At 40.9% G+C, this 24722-nt stretch overlaps 1 protein-coding gene across 1 annotated transcript in view; it reads left to right on the top strand.

Moving 5' to 3' along the window:
• Window positions 1–13484, top strand: part of iws1 (interacts with SUPT6H, CTD assembly factor 1) — a 48162-nt gene extending 34678 nt beyond the window's left edge. The window contains exons 11-15 of the mRNA XM_080185418.1: window positions 1171–1288; window positions 2241–2352; window positions 8173–8229; window positions 8519–8630; window positions 12728–13484. Of these exons, the coding sequence (XP_080041544.1) occupies window positions 1171–1288; window positions 2241–2352; window positions 8173–8229; window positions 8519–8630; window positions 12728–12853 (525 nt within the window). The 3' untranslated portion in view covers window positions 12854–13484. The remainder of the gene's footprint in view (window positions 1–1170; window positions 1289–2240; window positions 2353–8172; window positions 8230–8518; window positions 8631–12727) is intronic.
• Window positions 13485–24722: the final 11238 nt, after the last annotated feature.

The following is a 24722-nucleotide window of genomic DNA, read 5'->3' on the forward strand; positions in this document are numbered from 1 at the left end:
TGCTCATGGGGGATGGGTGGTGCTGGTAAGATTGACATTTATTGTCCATCTCTTGAGAATGGAAGCCTCTATCTTGAAAGTTGCAATTCATGTGTTAGCAAGCATATTTACAGTGATGTTAGGAAGGGAGTTTGAGGGTTTTGATCCAGTGACACTAAAGAGATGGCAATATATTCCCAATTAAGATGATGTAAAATTTTGAGGGGAACTTGAAAATGGTTTTCTTCGGATGTGTCTGCTATCCTTAATTTTCTACGTGGTAAGAGTATGTGGGTTTGGGAAGTGCTATTGAAGAACTCTTGGCAAGCTGCTGCAGTGCATCTTGTAAATAGTGCACATTGTAGTCATGGTGTGGTGGAAGTGAATATTTAAAGTGCTGGTGATTACCAGTCAAGCAGGCTGCTTTGCCCTGGACAGTGTCTTGCCTGGATAAGTCATTTTGAAGCCACGCTCATCCAGGCAAGTGGGAAGTATTTCATCACGTCCCTGACTTTCATCTCTTCGCCAATGGAAAAGCTTCAGAGAGGCAGGAGGCGAATTACTCACCACAGAATATTCACCCTCTGACCTGTTAATGTAGTCACTGTATTTGAATGTTAGTCTAGTTAAGCTTAAAGTGAGAGAGGCGAACCAGGGAATTACAGACATGTTAAGGCCAGCATATATTTATCTCTAATTGCCCTTGAAAAAGCGCAGAGCTTGCGATTTCAGAGGGCAGTTAAAAGTCAGTCTGCTTGCTGTGAATTAAGAGTCAGATATTAGCCAGACTGGGAAAGAATTCCTTCCCTCCAGAAAATTAGTGAGCCTGATAGATTTGTTCCAGCTATCCAATCATTTCATGTTGAATATTGATTTTTTTTTTCCCCATATTATATAATTATTGCATTTAAATTTCCCGGCTGCCATGATGGAATTTGAGCTCATGTCGCAGCTCAGTAGTCTGGGTCTCTGGATTACTAGTCAGCAGCATAACCATGAGTACTACTGTACCCCTATTTTCCTCCTCCCCCCTCATTTGTTCTCATTAAACCTCCATATCTGACCACTTTCCATTTCAGCTGAACCCTCTGTTGGTGACTTTCTTATCCACTTTTGCCAAGTAGTTAGCTGTGTTGCCACACTAACTTTCCTTAATATCTTGAAATGTCATTAACTGATATGTTGTTACAGTTGCCCAGTGTGAGCCAGGAGACTCTGAAGCATAGTGGCATTGGACGTTGTGTGATGTACTTGTATAAACATCCCAAGGAGAACCGAAGCAACAAGGAACTGGCTGGAAAGCTTATCAGTACGTTCACCTTTACTGAATCTGTACTTTCCTCTGAGTTTTATTCCTTTTGTTTTCTTGTTTAACTTTCCAGGGGTACATCTCCATGGGTGCCCTTATCCCAGTTCACTAAAAAGCTAGCTGTTAGTCTATTCATTTGCAGGACCATTACATCAAAGTCTGTTCATGCCCTGGTGAGATGTCCATGCACTACAAGAAAGAATCTTTGCATGAATATGTACACAGTCAAACAGACACATGGGGTGGGATTTTACAGCCTCGCTCAAGCGAGACCGGAAATTCACACCCGTTATCAGCCCCTTGCCCGCTATGATTCCATAGCAGGCGGGGTTATAGAATTATGGCGATGAACAATCCAACAAGCATATGCATGAACATTATCTATACATAAATTGAAATGGCAGAATTTCCATTTTGGATCTTCTGAGTGGAAAAGATCCATTATGAAAAACTGAAGGAGTGCAATAATGCTATTTCCCTGAATGCTGACACTAGTGCCGCAGCTGCTGGAACACGTTCAGGAAGGGCTGTTCTCCGACGTCATGCCAATTTTCAGCCTGTCTCTAAAACTGTCTGCTTACAGCTGCAGTCTAATGCACACCCACGATCAGATCCTACTCTTAATCCCCACTACAAGGGCCATCTTCTGTCGAACATTAGAAGATTTTGGACAAGTCCTCACGGTGCCACTATACATTGTCCTGCAGGCATCACTGGGGGGAAAAAAAACCAAGAGCAAAACTAATTTTCTGCATCTAAAACTCAAGGCACTGTGACCATTTGTAGACAACTTAGTTTCACCCACTGAGTGAGCAGGTTGGGGAGGGAATTGGGCATGGTTAGTTTTAGTTAGATATGTTTACACCAAACTGAGTCCTATTGAAAGATGGAGTGAAGCCTTAATTTGCTAGTTTTCTATTTGTTAATAGTGTTATGCTTTTTGTTTACCCAGATGAGTGGTCAAGACCAATCTTTGGTCTGACGTCAAATTACAAAGGTATGACCAGGGAGGAGCGAGAGCAGAGAGACATTGACCAGATGCCAATGAGGCGGCGCCTAAGCAGGTACTTGACAGCAGAAGCACAGGGGTAAAGGTGTAGTACTTGAGAAGTGCCCAAAGAGTAGACCGTACCCCTGTCAACCTCCATCTTGTAATCTCTTCCTGAAGAGCTTAATTGAGGATTCTTCATTCTATCTTCAATCCTATCCTGAAAACTGTTGAATCTGAATAAAATTGATCATATTTCGAAAGGTAACTGGAGAAATTGGCCACAATTGGTGATGGTTACAGAGAGGGAGGGTTTAAAGTCTGTGTGAGCAATGTCTTACATGCAGATTATACGTCTTCTCATTACCCTCAAGAACCGATCCCTAACTCTTGCCCTTTCGGCTGGACAAATCTATATTGATAGCGATTGCTGAATTCAGTCTATTTAAAGGGATGGGGTCATCCCCAAAGTACAAATGAAAGGACAGCTGAAAGTGTTGCGGTCTATGTTCATGATATTTGGGTTTACAAAAACAGTTTTTCTTAGTCACTTGGTCTAAAGTTCATTCAAATGTCGGCGGGTATCACTTCTTTTCTGGTGGTGTTCATTACACGTCAGCAGGTGATTTTGATTCACTGTTCTGTCTATGTTCTGATTGAGTGTTTGGTAAGGGCACACAATACAGACTGATGTTTTATGGGTGCAATTGGTGTATTGGATTTAAACTTGGTTCTTGTTTACAGTGCACACTAATGAGATGTAATTTAGTGATCTTATCCTTGATTTTGGTTGTCAAAGATCAGTTCATTACTAATTATTCACCTATATTGGGTACTTGATATTTCATATCTACTTCCTTTTAATAGCATTTAGAAGCTCAGCTTAAACTAATACCCAGTTATGTTTATAATATAGCTGACTCCAAATTGGAGACTTTATGGTTATGCAGCTGCATCCTTCTCTGGTACCCTTTAAGGAACCAGGCAGGAGCTTGGCTGCAAGCATTGGCTGTAACATTGCTAACTCCTGGTTATTAGTGTTTAAAAGTTAGAAATGTAATAACCACTGAATTCCAGATGGAGAACCCATCTCAGACTGAGCTGGGTTTACACTGGTAAATTGTTTTTAATTGCTGACTTATGTGCTTTCTTACTCGTTCAGAACCCACATTTAATGGGAAATGCTGCCATCTCCTGGAGGAAAGTTATCCTCATAACTTGTTCATTCGCTTTTCTCAACCAGTTGTGTAACGGCTTCATTCTGCAAAAAACCACTCACCAATTATTATTTTCTCACAGCAGAAAAAGATTGCACTGACCTTGCCCGCCAGTTAGTAAATGTAAGTCTCTGCCTTCGTAGATGTTTGAAAACAGAAAACTTTCAAAGCTAAAAAGCTTTCACACCATCATGTACTGCAGCTGTGGAAGTTAATAGCTAAAGGAGACCATTTTTTGGTCTAGCAGTCAGCTTGCACCAATTTGAAACTCATTCCATTGCCTCGCTCCCCATTCAAAAATGGGGTTGAGATGCTGTAATCCTTTATGGTATCTCATAGTTAACTGACTCAGATGTTTGTTCAATACCTATGGCATGGAGTCCTATCCATATCAGAAGATGGGTCTGACTTCTCTGTCTGGTTGGCTTGGAACCCTACCATACTGTTTCAGTTTTTTCAAGGATGTTCCAGTATTATCTCCCTGAATTGCAAAACAGAGATATATGAGGTTGTTACACATTGACAAATTTCATTAAGACTCTGTGTTACCTGGCAATGAATTCGCAAGTGAAAGAACAATGTTTTTCATAATCCTCCCAACTCTCCAATGAAGCCACAGTGCCTTGGATGTCCCTCCTCTAACATGTCAGCAATCCTATTAATATGTGGAAGTTGAACAACTTTCAAAGCGTGGAGATGGCTTTACTCACTTTGTGTATCCCAGTGTTATCTGGCATGGCATTTAACCTGTGGAAAGTTCTACTGCAGGAAGATGCAACACTTTGCCAGATTTTACTTTGGTAGGTGGAAATCGCTTCTGTGGTTAAACTTTCAGTTGAAATTCTGACACTTGGGTGATTAGACCAATTATCTTATTTCTTTCCTGGTATATATTCACATGCCTATTTGCCAACAGCTTCTATGGATTTATTGTCCGGCTTGCCTGTATTAAATATCCACATATTTAAAACATCTTCAAAAGTTAAAGGAAGTTTGCTGCACTGGGATACTGGTGTTGGGAATATGTGAATGGGGAGCACAATTATCTTTTCATACCAGAGGGAAATGTGATCATTTGTGTCTCCACCGATCATGTGGATTTAAATTTAAAGATAATGTTTAATACTTTTTTTTCTGGGAGGGAGACCACCAATTAGGTTGTTAAAATGGGCTGAATAGCTATCGTTTCCATCCAGCTAAGAGGATCAGAAGAACCCAGTAGTCCACAGGAATACTGTACAGGTGGAGTACAGATCTAGAATGTACACATATTCCTACCTCTTTCATTTCAACAACCATTGCTCTGTTGCATAGTTTTATTGAGTCACTGTCACTTTGTGCACTTTGTTTCTGTCACCTGGGTTTTTGTTTTGGGTTAGTCTTTCTCCAATCTGCTTTACATTATTTTCATCACTCTATGTAAACAGCCATGTTGCAGAATTCCTGTACCACCTAAAATCTGTTCCTCATCTCCAACATGGCTGTCCGTTACTCTAAACTCTACATCATTCGTTTACAAAGAGATCCTAGGGACGAAGACAGCGATGATAATGCGGCAGATGTCATCTCGTCAGATCAAGGACACTACTACAGGTTTTCAATTCAATGATCTTGCTAGTCATTTTTTTATTTCATGTTATAATTTTATAGGTTCATTATTTATCAATACAGTTTGCTTGAAGTTTCCTGAATAAGTTACCAAATGCTTGAGATATCTTGTACAGCTGTTCCCATCAGCTTGTGGTTGGATCCGTGGGGAAAGACCTCTTTATATTGTTCCCAATTCAGCTTATTGACTCTAACTAAACACTCTAAGTTCATTTGAAAATAGACTGTTTACAGGTTGCTCAAAAATCAAGCTGACTCTAGGCTGCTCTGAAACGGGGCTGGTTGCAAGCTGCTCTGAAACGGGGCCGGTTGCAAGCAGCCTATCCACCATCTACAAAGCACAAGTGTGGTGGACTATTCCCCACTTGCCTGGGTGGGTGCAACTCCAACAGTACTCAAGAAGCTTGACACCATCCAGGACAAAGCAGCCCACTTGGTTGGCACCAGACCTACAAACACTCGATCCTTCCACCACCACCGCTCAGTAGCAAAAGTGCGTACTATCTACAAGATGCACTTCAGCAGTTCACCAAATATCCTGAGACAGCACCTTCCAAATCCATGACCACTTCCATCTAGAAGGACAAGTGCAGCAGATACATGAGAACACCACCACCTGCAAGTTCCCCTCCAAGACACTCACCATCCTGACTTGGAAATATATCGCCGTTCCTTCACAAACATTGGTCAAAATCGTGGAATCCCCTCCCTAATGGCATTGTGGATCAACCCACAGCACATGGACTGCGGAAATTCAAGAAGGTGGCTCACCAACACGTTCTCAAGTGCAACTAGGGATGGGCAATAAATCTGATTTGATTTATTATTGTCACATGTATTAACATACAGTGAAAAGTATTGTTTCTTGCGCGCTATACATACCGTTCATAGAGAAGGAAATGAGAGAGTGCAGAATGCAGTGTTACAGTCACAGCTGGGAGTAGAGAAAAATCAATTTAATGTACGGTAAGTTCATTCAAAAGTCTGACAGCAGCAGGGAAGAAGCTGTTCTTGAGTCCGTTGGTACATGACCTCAGACTTTTATATCTTTTTCCTGAAGGAAGAAGGTGGAAGAGAGAATGTCCGGAGTGCATGGGGTCATTAATTATGCTGGTTGCTTTGCGAGGCAGCAGGAAGTGTAAACAGAGTCAATGGATGGAAGGCTGGTTTGCACTACATTCACAACCTTCTGTAGTTCCTTGTGGTCTTGGGCAGAGCAGGAGCCATACCAAGCTGTGATACAACCAGAAAGAATGTTTTCTATGGTGCACCTGAAAAAGTTGGTGAGAGTCGTAGCTGATATGCCAAATTTTCTTAAACTTCTGAGAAAGTAGAGGTGCTGGTGGACTTTCTTAACTATAGTTAAGAAAGCCCACCAACGGCATAGGGGGACCAGGACAGGTTGTTGGTGATCTGGACACCTAAAAACTTGAACTTCTGAACCCTTCCTACTTCGTCCCCATTGATGTAGACAGGGCATGTTCTCCTTCCTGAAGTTGAAGGACAATCGCATTCATTTTGTTGACATTGAGAGAGAGATTATTGTTGCCGCACCAGTTCACTAGATTCTTTATCTCATGCCTATACTCTATCTCGTCATTGTTTGAGATCTGACCCACTACGGTGGGGTCATCAGCAAACTTGAAAACTAAATTGGAGAGGAATTTGGCCACGCAGTCATAGGTATATAAGGAGTATAGTAGGGGATTGAGAACACAGCCTGTGGGGCACCGGGTGTTGAGGATAATCATGGAGGAAGTGTTGTTGCCTATCTTTACTGATTGTGCTCTGTGAGTTAGGAAGTTCAGGATCCAGTCGCAGAGGGAGATGCTGAGGCCAAGCCATGGAATTTGGAGATGAGTTTCATGGGAATAATAGCATTGAAGGCTGAGTTATAAATGTTGGTCAGCTAGCGATGCCCATGTCCCACGAATGAATAAAAAACTGAAATGGATCAAATACACTTAAGTAGAAAGTTGTATGTGCAATAAGAAGGTCAAGATCAATCACAATTTCTTGAATAAGCAAAATATTCTGTGGTAGAAAACTGTGATTTCGGGACTGAAAATGGGAGCATCCACTCTTTCTCTTTACCGCAGTCGCCATTTACCCAAAATCTCTGATGGTGATCCTTGGAAAACGATAGCGTTAGGCAAACAAAAGTAGTTTCAAGGGATTTGTATTGTAAACATTAGAAATAAGATGTAGTTCTAAGTGGATTTAATTTAATGTCTTCCACAGAAACAGGGTAAAACCTATAGTTAGATTCATGCTGGGCAAAGATGTTTGCATATGTAAGTGTTGGTTTCAATTCCAACTGTACTTCTATTGTGTTTAGAGAGGGTTACAGCGTAAGGAGCAAAAACAGTTGGAGGAAGTAGCAACTGTTGCTTAGCCACTGGAAGCACTCTTGTGAAAAACTATTTTAAAGCATGTTTTTTTGGGAGTAGGGTTTGAAAACTCTCATGTGACAACCATCTGAGGGAATTTTGAGGAGAAGTCCACAGACGTTAACTTGGGTTCAGAGTGGAGTGTATTTGGCCATGGCAAATTGTGTGCTTGAAGGAACTTTGCGTTACCAAGGCCCTTGTAGTTTAAGATGTACCTTGCAATCTGTGTTCTTAAAATCTGTATGTGTTTGTTAAGATACGAGTGGATGGAGGGGGAGGGTAAGAGTGTATTGTAGTATAATCCAACTTTTCGTGTTTAATTCTTTAAAAAATTTTTGTTGTAAAACTAATTAGTGGCCCTGTGACTCTGTTTCTCCATGTTTTATAAAATAAAAGTTACAGTCTTTTGAGTCTTCTGGGATCTTCTATCCTGTTACAACACCAACTGGGATCGTAAGGATAGGTTCCTGTACATTATCTCTGATTCTCATCCTTTTGTTTTTCCCTATGTGCACAACCTTGAAATTCTACACTTGCAGAAAGGAAGTTAAGGGGATCGTTATCTTATGTTAGTTTCCCTTAGTAAGCAGTTCCAGTACAGTGCATTTATCCATGTCCTGCTTGGAAGTACCTGTACATTATGCGAGGAATGAAATAAACACTGATTTTGTTTTTCCTTAGTTCCGGTGGACAGACCCCTCGCAGAGATCTCGAGAAAGTGTTAACAGGAGAGGAGAAGTAAGTGATAAGTGGATCAAGTGAGCGAGGAATCTGGGGAAGCAGCAATCACTAGCAATTTAAATAATTACACACACAACCAGGATTTTGTGTGATCTGCTATTTGCTCATCATTTCCTTTGTAAATGCATCTTTTAAATAACTGAAATCAGGAAGGGACTGGGATTGGAATTTAAATTATTTTAGAGATTCAGTAGTTATGAATGACTATTGAGAGTTCTGCAAACAATGATCTGGTTTTCAAGCACCCTCCACTTACATATTATACACCTTTATCTTTTTATTTCAGAGCACTGAGACCTGGCGACCCAGGATTCTGTGCACGAGCCAGAGTGCCATTACCATCAAACCGTGACTATGTTGTTAGACCAAAGTGGAATGTGGAGATTGAGACGAGCAGGGTGAGTGGAGGGTGAAATGTCACTTCAAAAAAAGGCAATTCACAAAGGAAAAGGACTTCCAGGTTGTACAGCAAAACTACCAATGTCTGAGAGATTAGAAAGGATTGATGTGAGTTTTATTCCCCATAACACTTCTGTCATGTAAGGAGATGCTCAGTTCAGTTCTGTGCTTCTTCATATCAAAGATAGATATATGAAACCAGGTCAGACTTTTACTCCTTGCTGAAATCTTGAGTCAGGTTGACTGGACTACAGGAGAAAGAGGTAACTGGGCCAACTTTTTAAAGTTTTTCTCAATGGGTCAGGCACAGGAGAGGAGGGGAAATCTTCTGTATCCTCCCCATAACCCTGAAGTATATCCTAGTTTGGTAGTTAATGGGGCAATCACGTACTGAATGTGTTCATAAGCATGTTAGAACATAGAAAAACTACAGCACAAACAGATCCTTCGGCCCACAAGTTGCGCCGATCATATCTCTACCTACTAGGCTTACCTATAACCCTCAATCCTATGAAGTCCCATGTACTCATCCAGAAGTCTCTTAAAAGATCCTAACGAATTTGCCTCCATCACCACCGATGGCAGCTGATTCCACGCACCCACCATCCTCTGATTGAAAAACCTACCCCTGACATCTCTGTACCTACTACCCAGCACCCTAAATCTGTGTCCTCTTGTGGCAGCCATTTCAGCCCTGGGAAGAAGCCTCTGAGAATCCACCCGATCAATACCTCTCAACATCTTATACACCTCTATCAGGTCACCTCTCATCCTTCGTCTCTCCAAGGAGAAAAGACCGAGCTCTCTCAACCTATCCTCATAAGGCATGCTGCCCAATCCAGGCAACATCCTTGTAAATCTCCACTGCACCCTCTCTATGGCTTCCACATCCTTCCTGTAATGAGGTGACCAGAACCGAGCACATCACTCCAAGTGGGGTCTGACCAGGGTCTTATACAATATTGCAGAGCTGTGGCATACCTGACATGGGAGTGCTTGATAGAAGCACAGTGACTAAATAGATGGAGTGACGCTCCTCCAATTTGCTTTGTGCTTCACTGGAGCATTGCAGCAGGTCAAGAATGGCCATGTGGGCATGACAGCAAGGTGCTGAGTTCAAAAGGCAAGCAACAGGAAGGTTGGGGCCATGCTTACAGACTGTGCGAAAGTGTTCCGCAAAACATAACCCCAAACATCCTGCCACAATGCATAAAAGATGATCAAAGGATTGGATAGGGTGGACAGTGAGAGCCTTTTTCCTCGGATGGTGATGGCTAACATGAGGGGACATAGCTTTAAATTAAGGGGCAGTAGTTATAGGACAGATGTCAGAGGTAGGTTCTTTACTCAGAGGGTAGTAAGGGCGTGGAATGCCCTGCCTGCAGCAGTTGTGGACTCGCCAAATTTAAGGGCGTTCAAATGGTCAGTGGATAGGCATATGGATAACATTGGAGTAGTTTAGGTTAGAGGGTCATTAGATTGGTTCCACTGGTCGGCACAATATCGAGAGCCAAAGCGCCTGCACAGCGCTGTAATGTTCTATGTTCTAACCTTCGTGTCATCAGCAAACTTACCAACCCATCCCTCCACTTCCTCATCCAGGTCATTTATAAAAATCACGAACAGCAAGGGTCCCAGAACAGATCCCTGGAGCACTCCACTGGTGACGGACCTCCATGCAGAAAAAGACCCATCTACAACCACCCTCCGCCTTCTGCGGGCAAGCCAGTTCTGGATCCACAAAGCAACATCCCCTTGGATCCCATGCCCCCTCACTTTCTCAATAAGTCTTGCATGGGGGACCTTATCAAATGCCTTGCTGAAGTCCGTATAAGCCACATCTACCGCTCTTCCTTTGTCAGTGTGTTCAGTCATATTTTCAGAAAACTCAACCAGGCTCGCAAGGCACAATCTGCCTTCGACAGAGCCATGCTGACTACTTTTGATCATACTATACTTCTCTAAATGTTCATAAATCCTGTCTCTCAGGATCTTTTCCATCAACATATCGACCACTGAGGTTAGACTCACCGGTCGATAATTTCCTGGGCTATCTCTATTCCATTTCTTGAATATAGGAACCACAGCTGTAATCCTCCAATCCTCCAGAACCTCTCCCGTCTCCATTGATGACGCAAAGATCATCGCCAGAGGCTCTGCGATCTCTTCACTTGCCTCCCACAGTAACCTGGGGTACATCCCATCTGGTCCCAGCGACTTATCTTGATGCTGTTCAAAAGTTCCAACACATCCTCTTTCTTAATATGTACACACTCAAGCTTTTCAGTCCGCTGCAAGCCTGCACTACATCCACCAAGATCCTTTTCCACCGTGAATATCGAAGTAAAGTATTCATTGAGCACCTCTGCTATTTCTACCGGTTCAATACAAACTTCCCCACCGTCACATGTTGCCATGATATAGTCAGTCAGTGGTACTTTTTTTTTGCTTTCCTGCTCTGTGTTGAATAAATCAACGTTAAATGTTATTTAATTGCTGTCTGGGCACACCTAAATTGTCTGGAAAAGTTTGCACACGTCATTCCAAGTTGGTACCATATTTATCTGTTGATTTGGTTAATGCCACAACTAACAAAACTGGACAGGTGTCATCATATCATTAAGATCATTTGTGACACTGATTTTCCTGGACTTGTCTCAACTCAAGAACCTTTGTTTTTTCCTCTACCTCAATATCTTGGATATCCCACAGGCATCAGCCATCCTGTTATCTTGAGATTGTTAGAAAGCTGTGGAACTGCATTGAGGTGCATATCCTGACCAAACCAATCTTTTCCTGATGGGGTGCTGGCATACAGTTTCTAGCAGGAATCACTAAATAGTGATCACAAACTGTGACTGAGGTCCCACCCCTTTCCTTGTCAAAGAACTCCAAAATCAATTGTGTTGCTGCCTATGTGAGATTAGCCAACTCAACACAATTCGGAGTTTGCTCTTATTTTCTGCTTCCAAATAGCTACGCACCATAATAATTGATGCATTTAGCCACAGATACGCCATTGTTAAATTCTAACTCGCAGTTTAAAGCATCTTGAGTAATCAAAATACATTAAAGAGTAGGGTGTTAGGTGTGACGTGATTGAGATTTTCAAGGTGGGAAAATAAATAGATTGTTTGAATTTATTTTATTCCTGTTAGATTGATTATAAATGTCAGAATTTTAAGTTGTGTACAGTCAGATTGGTGAAGTGGAAATTTTCCTGCTTCTTGACTCTGGTAGAAGGACTCAACAAAGTTCGTTCCGACAAAATAACTTGTCTTTATTTCCGAAAGACTGCATGCAGTATTGGCAAAAAACTTGAGTTCAGAGAACCTTCGTTATGACTTGCTAATTCTTCCTCAAGTCCGCGATTACATAAAGAATCAATTCAGATTCTGTGTGACCAGAGCTTATTCAAAAATTCGATCGATGGTAGCAATGTCATAAATAATGGTACAACATGCTGACCTCCTAAAAATTCTTTGTCTCATCAGTCATACCTTTATCTTGTTCTTTGATAGAACAGAAGAAGGTTGGTGACTCCTTCATCCCTGACCTGACCTTGTCGTACTCACAGCCCTAGGTTATGCGAAGTCAGCCTTATCAGGCCTTGACCTTCTCCGGTCTTATTCATGTCTTAGGTTATGCAAAGTCAGTTTTCCTTATTTTGTACCAAATACTTGACCAATTTTCCTATCATGCCACTACTTCATTCGTACAATTTCACAAGATCTATGTTAGATGTCAGGAGAAAGATCTTTCCCTGGGAATTGTAGAACAAGTTGCCATTTCTGAGTGCTGGATAATCATTAATTGATTTCTTTCAGAAGGGGCAGGTGCATACATGCACATAACACACAGGCATATGCATGCACAAACACAAATGCAGGAATGCACATGTGGGCACAAGCACAGGGGTACATGTTTAAGCAGACAAACATGCACCACACTATGATAATTCTTCAAATTGTTTGAAAATGCAGGAGATAATTTGAGGAGATGTATGTTTGTACGTTTAAAAACTAAATTGACACTATATACCTGCCTGATGCTAAAAACTGCCCATTGATTTTGTGCTTTGTTCCTTTTATTCCAGGGATCAGTAAAGAAGACATTGAATCGCCTCGACAAACAGATGCGTCGATTTCAAGATATCAAGAAAATGACCAAATCATCTCGGGCAGTAAAGATCAGCATCGAAGGCAATCGCATGCCCCTGTAATCCTTATTTATCAGTAACTGTACCTGGAGCTGGTGAATGTAGTGCAACAGTGTACATACAAGATTGTGTACTCCTACCCGTCCGGCCCAGTGGAATCAATATACCTCCTCTGTTCTCTTCTGTTTTCAGGCATTCTTTTTTTAACAGTGGTTTGTTGAAGTCTTGGAATGTTGAACTACGGCTAACTAGCATCTGAGCCCCGGTTATCCAGTCACTGTTTCTGGCTGCCGCACGTTTGGTGAGCCCACTCTAGACATCAAATATAGAGGTTGGATAGACTTTTTTTCTAAGCAAACTGGTGTCCAGTGTTGGAGGAACGCAGCTACCTGGCATGGAGCCAGGTTACTGTTGAATTAAATGGAGTGTGAGGGGTTGAAGAAAAGGACTTTCATTAAATATAGATGTGTGCTGTGTTTGGTTATATTGTTTGAAATGTCTGCTGTATCTGCCAGATTAGCACACCTCTCACATTGTTCTGATCTTTAAGTCTTTCAGTAAGCTCTCATTAAGGTGAATATCTTGATTAAAGATTGGGCTGATCTTCTTGATCAGACAGTTTGTGATGAAATACAATGTGATTGTAGGCACATGCCACATTTTTTAAATAAATAAACCCCTCTTTGTAAAGGTTTGTAGTTGTCAGTAGTCAGTGGTTGGCTGGAAACCTCATTCCTCACATACTCTTCTTCCTGTCATGTTGTGAATGGAAAGTTATTTAGTAACCAGAAAGTGACTTTAAAGGAGCTAGGGCTCATTGGGAGTCTGTGATCAGGTTTTGAGCATTCACCAAGATATGAACACAGAATATTGATGGCTGATTTTATGAATGCAATTGGATTACTGGGGAAACGAAAAATGAAGCTTTGAGTCATGGCCTCTCTCTACAGTGCCAAAAGTAAATGGAGGATATGTAGGAAAAATAAACTGACATAATGATAAACTAACTAAAGTCAGAGTTTGGACAAGTGGCAACCAGTGTGCTGTCCAATGACAGTGAAGCAAAGGTGGGGGATCTCTGTATTCACATATTGAAATATGAGAGACGGAAAGGAGGAAAAGGCAAGGCAGACTGTATGTGAGACACCAGTTGGTGTTTCACGTGCAGTGAGAGAGGTTGGTATTTGGCACAGCCTATGAACGAAGACCCTGGAGCTGTCGAGGGGCAGTTATGGCAAGGAGGTAAGACCAAAGTCTTTGATCAATCAGCAATACTGAGTGCCAGCGCCTAAGAGCGACAATAACTGAAAGCTTCCTTTCTTGTTCCATAATGATCCAATTATGCTGATAAAATCAGTTGATAACACTCTGTCGTCATGTTTTCTTTGCACTTCTGATTTCTCTTTAGTTGTTGACATGCCTGTGATTTCTCTTTCCTCGCCAGCACTCCCCACCCCTTCTCCCAAAGAGTTATTTCCACTGCAGCACTGAGAGTTAGAATTGCAGCCGGGACTATGTTTATACAGTACATTTTTTAAAAGGTAAGGTACAAATATCTTGCAAGTTAGAAGGATGGTTTCATGAGATATTTTTGGTCAGTTGGGGTGTGGAGAAGAGAATCTCAGCACGTGAAAGAAAGCATTGGCAGATCACAGTTAGGTTATAAGTAAAACAAATTATGTTTAATAGTATAATTGATTTTTAAACTGGAAAGTTGTTTGTTTTGTGTATGGGGGTCTGTGGAATATTATTAAAAAGGGGAAGGAACCTCAAACAAAAAGGTCGAGTACTTGTGATGTAAGCCAATGTGGTTTTGGGAGGAAAAAACCCCGGAATACACATTGCCATTTCATGATGTTATATACCTGTTCCTATATAGCTACGTTCAACAAAGCGCTAGTGAGTTGTTTTGAGCTGTAATAGATCGCTTAAATTGGAGTTTCATGATTGAGGGAATTTAAGGGTTAGTTTACATCTAAAGTCTAGTCTTTAATTTAGCAATTAATTAAAGATTACAGCTCTATTTGAAAGGATGTGTCTTTTAGTCCAGCTTTAAAACAGGTCTTCTAGAGGCTCTGATTGCACCTGCAACTGGTTAATTAGATAAGCGGCTAAACAGGTTTTCAGAGGCTAGAAATACAGGCCATCTTACAGTGCTGACTTTGCACTGAAGTGCTGCTTTGGGCTGTAATAGAGTGCTTAAATTGGAGTTTGGTGACGGAAAGAGTTGGTATAAAGAGTGTAGAAGGTGCTGCTTTCCTTTTCTACCTTGCTACAGAAAGAAGAGTGGCAGCCTTAGTAAGTTGGACCTGGTGAGTTTCTCTACTGCTCTTAATATATCCCAAACTAGAGGAAGTAAAAGTAAAGGGAGTAATTTAAGGATAAAGCAAAATATATAATTTTATAAAATAATTAGAGTTAATTGGAACGCATTAAGGATGGCACAATAGATGATGTGTCACATATGCAGCATGTGGGAGCTCCTGGGTGCCAGTTTGATACAAGGCAATTTTGTCCACAATGAGTGTTTGAAATTCAAGTAGCTTCAGCTTAGAGTTTATGAGCTACTGACGCTACCTCAGGAAGTGGCGGTTACCTGGATTCTTTGTACCAGGACGCTGTCACATCTCTTAGGCCAGGTTGTTCTGATTTGGAGACTGATTGCGAGTGACACAGGTAAGAGGATTCAGAGAAGACTCAGCCTTTTACACTTGTGCAATAGGTTTGAGCTTTTTTCAGCTTGTTTGGATGAAAGTGGGGGCTGCAGAATGGATATGCAAACTGACCATGGCAAAATGCTGCAGTAAGGCATTCAAGTGGGGAGAGCAAAAAGGAATGTAGTGTTAGAGGATAATGTAGTCTGAGGGATTGACACTCTCTCTGCAGCAAAGAGCATGGGTCCATGGGCCCAGTTCCAGGGTTCAGGACATCTGCTTGGAGCTGGGGAGGAACTTGCAGTGGGAGGGAAGGACCGGTTGTCAAGGTCCGTTTAGGTACCAATGACATGGTCAGAGCGGCACAGTAGCACAGTGGTTAGCACTGCTGCTTCACAGCTCCACGGACCTGGGTTTGATTCCCGGCTTGGGTCACTGTCTGTGTGGAGTTTGCACATTCTCCTCATGTCTGCGTGGGTTGCCTCCGGGTGCTCCAGTTTCCTCCCACAGTCCAAAGATGTGCAGGTTAGGTTGATTGACCCTGCTAAAAATTGCCCTGTGTGTCCTGAGATGTGTAGGTTAGAAGGATTAGTGGGTAAATATGTAGGGATATGGGGGTAGGGCCTGCGTAGGATTGTGTCAGTGCGGACTTGATGAGTCGAATGGCCTCTTTCTGCACAGTAGAGTTTCTGTGACAAAGAACGATGCTCTCTATAGTCAGTATGAGGACCTAGGCACCAAGTTAAGAAGCAGAACCTCATAATCTCTGGATTATTACCTGAACCAAGTGCAAATTGTCTTAGGACAAATCAGATTAGAGAGATGAATCTGTATTTCAAAGACTGGTGTGGGAGGAGTGGGTTCTGGTTCATGGAGAAAATAGGATTTGTACCATTGAGACAATCTAACTTGAACCGTGCTAGGACCAATGTTCAAAGAGCAGAGACAAGACAAAAGGGAAAGGCATTGTTATAGGCAATGAAAAGCAGACTATGACAGGAATGGATAGAGAGTACAAATCTAACAGCGAATCAAAAGATGAGATGAGAGGTGATTAAAAAGAATAAAAGGATAAAACGAAAATCTCTATCTGAATGCACGCAGCATTTGAAAGAAAATACATGAACTGAGAGCACCTACAAATAAAGAACTACGATTTGATAACCATTGCAGAGACCTTGCTGCAGAGGATATGGATTGGGACCTGCATATTGAAAGGCACAGGACTTTTTAGGAAGGATAGGAAATGAAAAGGTGGAGAGGTGGCTCTGTTAGTTAATGCTGAAAAATGGTAAAGGCAATCAGTCACTTGAGTGTCGTATTCAGACCCCTAATAACCACACAGTAAGATGGAGCATTAAGGAAGAAATAATTAGAACTTGTCAGAAAAATACAGTGATAATCATGGGAGATTTTAATTTGCATATAGACTGGATAAGTCAAATGGACAAAGTAGCTTAGATGAGTTTTAATTGATTTTTTTTGTTGGATAGTTCCTTAGGAAAACATGTTCTGGAGCCAACCTGACAGGCTATACTAGACCGCGTATTGGTATGGAGGTAATTTATGACTTCATAGGACTAGCATCCCTAGGTAGTATCCCCATAGTGCGATTGAATTTTGTGTCCAGTATGAGGGAGAGAGGGGTGGGTCTGAGACTTCATTTTTAAACTTGAATAAGAGCAATTGTGAGAGAATAAAACCTGAGCTGGCTGAAGTGAATTGACATATGAAGTTAAGGGATAGGTCATAAAGGTGCAGTTGCAAACATTTAAGGGGATATTTCACAATGCACAGAATAGACACATTCTAACGAGTAAGAAAAAGTCCAAGGGGCAAATCCACCGTCCATGGTTAACTAAAAAGGTTAAATATAATATCAAATTTAATGAGAAAGCATATAATTTTGCAAAGACGGGTGGCAAGTCAGAAAATTGGACTGAACGTATGATGGACTTCATCCTACGTTTAAAATTGTCTCGTGAGGTAGTTGATGCATTGGTTTTAATTTTCTAAACTTCCTTTGGTTCAGGGAAGATGCCATTAGATTGGGTGTTAGCAGATGTAACACCATTCTTCAAAAGGGAGGGAGACAAAACAGGAAACTACAGGCCAGTTAGTTTAACATCTGTTGTGGAGAAAATGTTTGGTGCTATTGTTAAACAAGTTATATAGAACACTTTTACAAAATATTGGTTTCCTGCAAGTCATGTTTAATCAACTTATTGGAGTTCTTTGAGGAAGTAAACTGTGCTTTGGATGAACGAGAACCAGTGAATGTACTTTACTTCAATTTCTAAAAGGCATTTGATAAGGTAACATTAAAAATGTTATTGTAGACAATAAAAGCTCATGTTATAGGGAGTAACATAATTGTATAGATGGAAGGTTGGCTGGCTAACAAAAAGCTGGAAGTAGGTTAATAATAGGTATCTTTCCAATTGGCAAAATGCTGCAAGTGTTGTGCCACAGGGACCTCAACTGTTTACAATTTATTTAAATGACTTGGATGAAAGGCTTGAAGGGATGGTTGGCAAATTTGCTAATGACACTAAATAGGAAAGTAAGTTATAAATAGGACTTAAGGAGTCACAAAAATACAGAGGTAGGCTAAGTGAATGGATAAACATCTGGCAAATAAAGTATAATGTGAGAAAATGTGTAATTGTCCATTTGGTGGCAAGAATGAAAAGGAAGCTTACTCTCTAAATGATGAGAGATTGCAGCGCTCTGAAGTACAGAGGGATCCTGGTGTTCTAGTGCATGAATCACAAAAGATTATTATACTGGTACAGAAAATAATAGGGAAGCTAATAGAATGTTATCCTTTATTACAAGGGGAATTGAATACAGAAATAGGGAAGTTATGCTTTAGTTGTACAGAGCACGAGAGAGACCACATTTAAAATGCTGTGTACAATATTGGTCACTTTATTTAAGAAAAGGTGTAAATGCATTGGAAGCTGTTCAGAGAAGGTTTACCAGACTAATACCAGGAATAGGCAGTTTGTCTTATGAGGAAAGGTTGGACAGTTGGGCTTTTATTTGCTGGCAATTAGAAGAGTAAAGCAACTTGATTGAGCCATAAGGTCCTGAGGGGTTTTGACAGGGTGGAAGTGAAAAGGATGTTTTCGCTTGTTGGAGAATCTAAAACTAAGGGTCATTGTTTAAAAATAAGTGGTCACCCATTTAAAACAAAGATAAGGTGACCTTGTTTTGCTGCTTATGAGTTTTTGGAAAGTGCTTCCTAAAAAGGCTGTGGAAGAAGAGTCTGCATATTTTTAAGACAGAGGTCGATAGATTCTTAGTAAGCAAGGGGGTGATAAGTTATCGGGGGGTAGGCAAAATGCAGATTTAAGGTTACTATCGACGATGATCTTTTTAAACGGGGGAGCAGGCTTGAGGGGCTGAATGGCCTTCATCTTGTTCATATGAATGCATGTTAATTGTTCTAGGAAGCTGCAAGGAAGGTAAATGGTTTGGCAGAGTAAATTCTGAGAGAGAGTTAGGCAGATAGATATGGAGAGATGTAAACAATGCCTTTTCTCATTTGGATTTTGAAAACAAACAAAGGCTCTTTGTCTCAGAGGGAAATGGACAAACAGATAAACAAACTTTTTGCCCCCTTCCCATAGAATCATAGAAATTATACAGCATAGATGGGGGCTATCCCATTTGTACTTGCTGACCCAAAGACATGCAAGTGTCTTTTCTAATTCCATCTTCCTGCACATGGACCATAGCCCTACAGCTTACAGCACTTAAGGTGCAGATCCAGGTATCTTTAAGAGTTTAGGATTTTGCTCACACCAGCTCAGGCAGCAAATTCCAGATACCCACTCTGCGTAAAAAGGATTTTCCTCATGTCTCCTCTAATCCTTCTATCACTTGGCTTGAATCAATGACCCCTGATTTTTGAACTCTCTGTCAAAGGAAACCGATTCCTCCTATCTACTCTAATTTAATCCTACTTAGTTTTGTATACTTAAACGATGTCACCCCTCAGCCTTCTCTGTTCCAAATAAAACATCCCCAATTTCTCCAATCTCTCGTTGCAGCTACAATTCTCCAGCCCTTGCAACATTCTAGTAAATCTTCTCTTTACTCTCTCCAGACCAATTACATCCTCCTTGTAATATGGTGACCAGAACTGCTCTCAGTACTCCAGCTGTGGCCTCAAGGGTCTTGTATGGTTCCATCATAATATCCCTACTTTTGTACTCTATGCCTTCTTTACAAACCTATCCACCTGTACTGCTACCTACAGGGACCTGTGCACTTGCACGTCAAGATCTGTCACTTTATCTACGTGTCATTATATTCCTGTTTATTTCGTATTGCCTTTACTGTTTGACCTCCCTAAATGCAGTCCCTCACACTTTGAATCATAGAATCCGTACAGTGCAGAAGGAGGCCATTCAGCTCAAGCCTACATTGACAGCGATCCCACCCAGGTCCCATATATCCTCGTAACCCCATGCATTTACCCTGCTAATCCCTCCTGACACCGAGGCAATTTTAGCATGGCCAATTTACCTAGCTTACACATCTTTGGACTGTGGGAGGAAACTGGAGCATACAGACACAGAATGTGCAAACTCAACACAGACAATCACCCGAGGCTGAAGTTGAACCCAGGTGCAGCGCTAACCACTGCCACTGTGCTGTCCATCAGACTTATCAGACTTGAACTCCATCTGCCACTTTCCGGCCCACTTCAACTCCTCATTGAGCTTACAGCTTCCTTCTACACTATCCAGTTTTTGTGTCATCTGCAAATTTCCCCATTGTTCTCCCCCACTCTCCCAAACATGTTCAAATCAAAATGGTTAATATATAAAACAAACAACAGGGGTCCCAACACCGAGTCCTATGGAACACCACTTGAAACAGTTTTTCATTTGCAATGGCAGCCATCGACCATTACTATTTGTTTCCTGTTATTAAGCCAACTTTGGGATCTAATTTACCACATTATCCTGTATCCTATGGGCATTTACTTTTTTGACCGGTCTGCCATGTGGGACCTTGTCAAGTGCCTTACTAAAATCTATGTAGACAACATCCACTGCACTACCCTCATCAATCCTCCTTGTTGCTTCCTCAAAGAATTCAATGAATTTAAAATCAAGCAGGATCTTCCCTTAAAGCCCCCAAAATCAGCATGACCGTCCTTGATTAGTCCATGCCTTTCTAAGTGACAGTTTATATGATCTCTCAGGAATAATTCTAACAATTTTCCTACCACAGAAGTAAGACTAACTGCCCTATAATTGTTCTGTTGTTTTTAACAGTCCTCTGACACCTCACCTATGTGCAGTGAAGATCGGAAAATAATCCTTACAGCAACTGTTATTATCTTTCTGACCTCCTTCAACGTCCTAGGGAACAATTCAATGGTCCTTGCAACGTGTTCACTTTCAAGGATTCCAACTCCTCTAACACCTCTCTCATTATGATTATTTTCTCCAATATCTCACGCTGCTCCTTCTGGATTACTATATCTGATTCATCCCTTTACTTTGTGAATATGGAGACAAAAAAATCATTTAAAACGCTTCCCATATCCTTTGTATCTTCACACAAGTACCTTTCATCTTCCTTAACTATCCTTTTGCTCTTTAAATACTGATAAAACATGTTTGTGGGTTTTCCTTAATTTTGCTTGCTAATATTTTTTCGTACCCGCTCCTTGATTTCCTTTTTTCACTTGATCCTGTACTGCTTATACTCCTTTAGGCTGTCTGCCATGTTCAGTTTTCTGTGACTATCGTAAGCTTTCTTTTTCTGTTTAATCTTCCTCTGTACTTTTCTAGATAACCATGGGAATCTAGATCTGGGAATACTGTTATTTTTGGAGGGGATATGTCTGCTTACTCTTAGGATCTCACTTATTTGTGCTTCCTACTGGTTTACCACTGAGTTATCCTTTAGCACTCTTGTCCAATCCACCTCAGCCAAATCACTTCTCAGTTTTGCCATTTCCCAGTTTAAAACTTTTACTCCTGATTTATCTCTGTCCTTTTCCATAATAATATTAAATCTAACTGAATTGTGGTTACTATCCCTGATTATGGTCATCCACTGTCACTTTACCCACTTGCCCATCTTCATTTCCCAAGACTAAATCCAGAATTGCACTTCCTCTTGTCGAGCTTCTCATTTTTTTAAAATCCTGGACATAATACATGATTTTTTTTCACCCTCAGTGCCCCTTATGTTGTCTTAAACCCAGATGATATTGAGATAGTTGAAGTGTCTTACTATTATTGCACTCATTCACAGGCAGAAATTTGCTTACATATATGTTCTTCTACCTCCTGACTAACTGTGGGAGTCTGTAGTATATTTCTGGTAGTATGGTTTCCCCTTTTTATTCCTAAACTCAATGCATTTGTTAACCCGTAAAGTATATCATCCCTTCTCACAACTGTAATTGATTATTTAACCAATAATGTTACCCCTTTTTTTGTCACCCACTCTGGTCTGTCTGGAAACTCCAGGGATATTGAGCTGCCAATTTTGCCCCTCCTTTAACTGGGTTTTCACAATAACAATGATATGCTGCCATGTGTCTATCTGTGCCTTTAGTTCATCTGCCTTATTTGTAATACTCCTTGTATTGAAACTCAATTTCCTTGGAAGCTTTTTAACCGTTGTTTCTTTTGTCTTTCCAAGTCGCTTATTGCAACACTAATTAATGTTCTACCTCCCTGATCTGATTCTGATCCTTTTTGTTCCCACCCCCCTGCCAAACTAGGTTAAAACCTCTGCATTGGAACTAGCAAAAGCCCCTGCAAGGGTATTGATCTCATCTCTGCCCAAGTGCAACCCATCCAGCCTGTAAAGGTCCAACCTTCCCCAGAACTGGTCCCAATGCCTCAAGAATCTAAACCCCTCCCTGGCACACCATTTCTCCAGCGATGTATTCATCTGATCCATCCTCTTATTCTTGCTCTTGCTAGTGCATGGCACTGGGAGTAATCCTGAAATTACTACATTTGAGGTTCTGCATTTTACCTTACCGCCACCAGAAGGAACAAGTTGAAGCAATGACGCAGTGGATGGAGGGTTCTGAGTACAATGTTAGAAAATTGAGGTAATTCAAAAAGGACTGGACAGGCAAAACAATGCAGTGGTCACTGGTAAACGAGGTAATAGAAGGGATAGGGTGGAGCAAAAAGATGTGAGTTAAGTAGGGAGGAAAGGTCTTTTGTGACCCCCCCCCCCCGTCCCAACCACAAAATAAAGCATATTGTCGTTGGCTTCTTCTTTCTCTGCTACACCAAACCACAGCAAGGGACACTGTGCACACAGACAGGATACACAGAAAGGTAAGCGAGACATTTTCTCCGACTTACATCTATAAAACATGTATAGGCACCTTTAAAATTGTTTTAAATCAATTCCATTGATAAATTCTCAGATTTTTCTAGACTGCTAGGTCAGTGGAAAAAATCACTGCCTGTTTATCACTGTCAAAAAAAGGTTTCTCTTTGTCCTGGGATAAACATGTGACACACCAGTACAACAACACCACTGGACTAATTCATGCACATCTCAGGATCACTTGCAGTGATAGATCTTGGAAAGGAAACAACTCCAGACAAGTTATTTGGTGATATTGCTTATAGACAGTGAAACATCACCATTTTCCAGTGGCATCTTAAGATGATGAATCACATATCCTGAGAATGCTTTAAAAGGAAGAAATCAAATACTGATTTTTTTTTTTCTCCCTCCTGAGAAACCTTGAATCCACCAGAAATCTCAGAAAAGGGAAATAATTTACATCCTGGGTAAAGCAAGTGCATACTCTATTTTGGTGACCACCTCCTTCTTTGAAAAAAGGGCAGCACTGCTGCCTCACAGCGCCAGGGACCCCGGTTCAGTTCTGGTCTTGGGTCACACTCTGTGTAGAAATTTGCATTTTCTCCCTGTGTCTGCGTGAGTTTCCACCAGGTGATCTGGTTTTCTCCCACAGTCCAAAGATGTGCGGGTTAGGTTGATTGGCCATGCAAAACTGACCATCGTGTCAGGGGGATTAGCAAGGTAAAAGGGCAGGGTTATGGGAATAGGGCTTGGGTGGGATGGTGGTTGGTACAGATTCGATGGCTGAATGACCTCTTCTGTACTGTAGAGATTCTATGATAACTACCAATCATAGAATTGAGACTGTGCAACTGCAGTGAATCTTTTGATGAGTGTGAATAAAATCTTTCAGTATGTTCTAGGAACGTAGGAAATGCATAGTAATTTCAAAATAGACACGACATTAAGTGGATGTGGTTGGAACTTGATTGTCAGCTGTATGAAACCCAACTTTCTGTTCACGAAAGTCTGAATATATATATTTTCTGAATGTTTGTAACTAACTTAATTGTGCCTCGATTACTTTTGTTTTCTTAACTTTTAAAATAAAAATGTTTTTAACCAGTTTTTCACTAATTCATCCTGATTTTCTGATTTAGTGGGTGTTGAAAAAACCCTGAAAAACACAAAAAAGTTTTGTTTTTTGGATATGTGGCTGATTATTTTAAATTTTGATTACTGAAAGAGGAAGAGGAGAACCTGTGCAGGCTTGTTTTCTCTCAGTTGGAAGGATGCGTACTATACTATACAGAGTGCCACTGACTGGACTTATGATTAACCAGTGTTATATGCAAATTTAACATTGAAATGCTCAGTAGTTTTTGTCCGTTTGCAGACGTTGACTGATTGTTTGTCAGAACAGGGAGGTGTTAATAAGACTTGACTTTGTTGTGAACATGGTAAAGACAAGGTATTGCTCCTTAGAAGTTCTCTTGATAAATCTTTCCTTAGCCAGTGACTTCTGATACTCAGGATAAAAGCAATGAGTTCATTTAAGTCTTCAAGACATATGCATTTCTTTACAGTTCCAGTATATAACTAATCTGCTGCTGTGATGCTGCTTGTGTGGAGGCAGTTAATAAAGATTGCATGTTAATTAGATGAGCGCTCACAAAAAAGTTCTGCTGCTGGATCTCTTCCAGGTTTGTTATCTGATAACTGATAGTGACATCATTATTCCTATCCTGGAGGCAGAACAAGTTTAAAAACTCTAATTCCCCAGTGCAATTTCAATAAACCTAGGTTTGGCAATTTATAGTTGGAGTTGCAAAGCCAGATAGGATATTTGTGCTCACTGATTGAAAACATGGAGAGTATGAGGTTAATTTCAGAGGGCTAATTACTGTAATATGGTTTATTTTTGATCCTTGTGAGTATATACTTTGGTCAAGGATTTCAATCTTAAT

Source organism: Carcharhinus amblyrhynchos, chromosome 3, assembly GCF_965287045.1.
Source record: "Carcharhinus amblyrhynchos chromosome 3, sCarAmb.v2.hapA, whole genome shotgun sequence".
Lineage (NCBI taxonomy): Eukaryota > Metazoa > Chordata > Chondrichthyes > Carcharhiniformes > Carcharhinidae > Carcharhinus > Carcharhinus amblyrhynchos.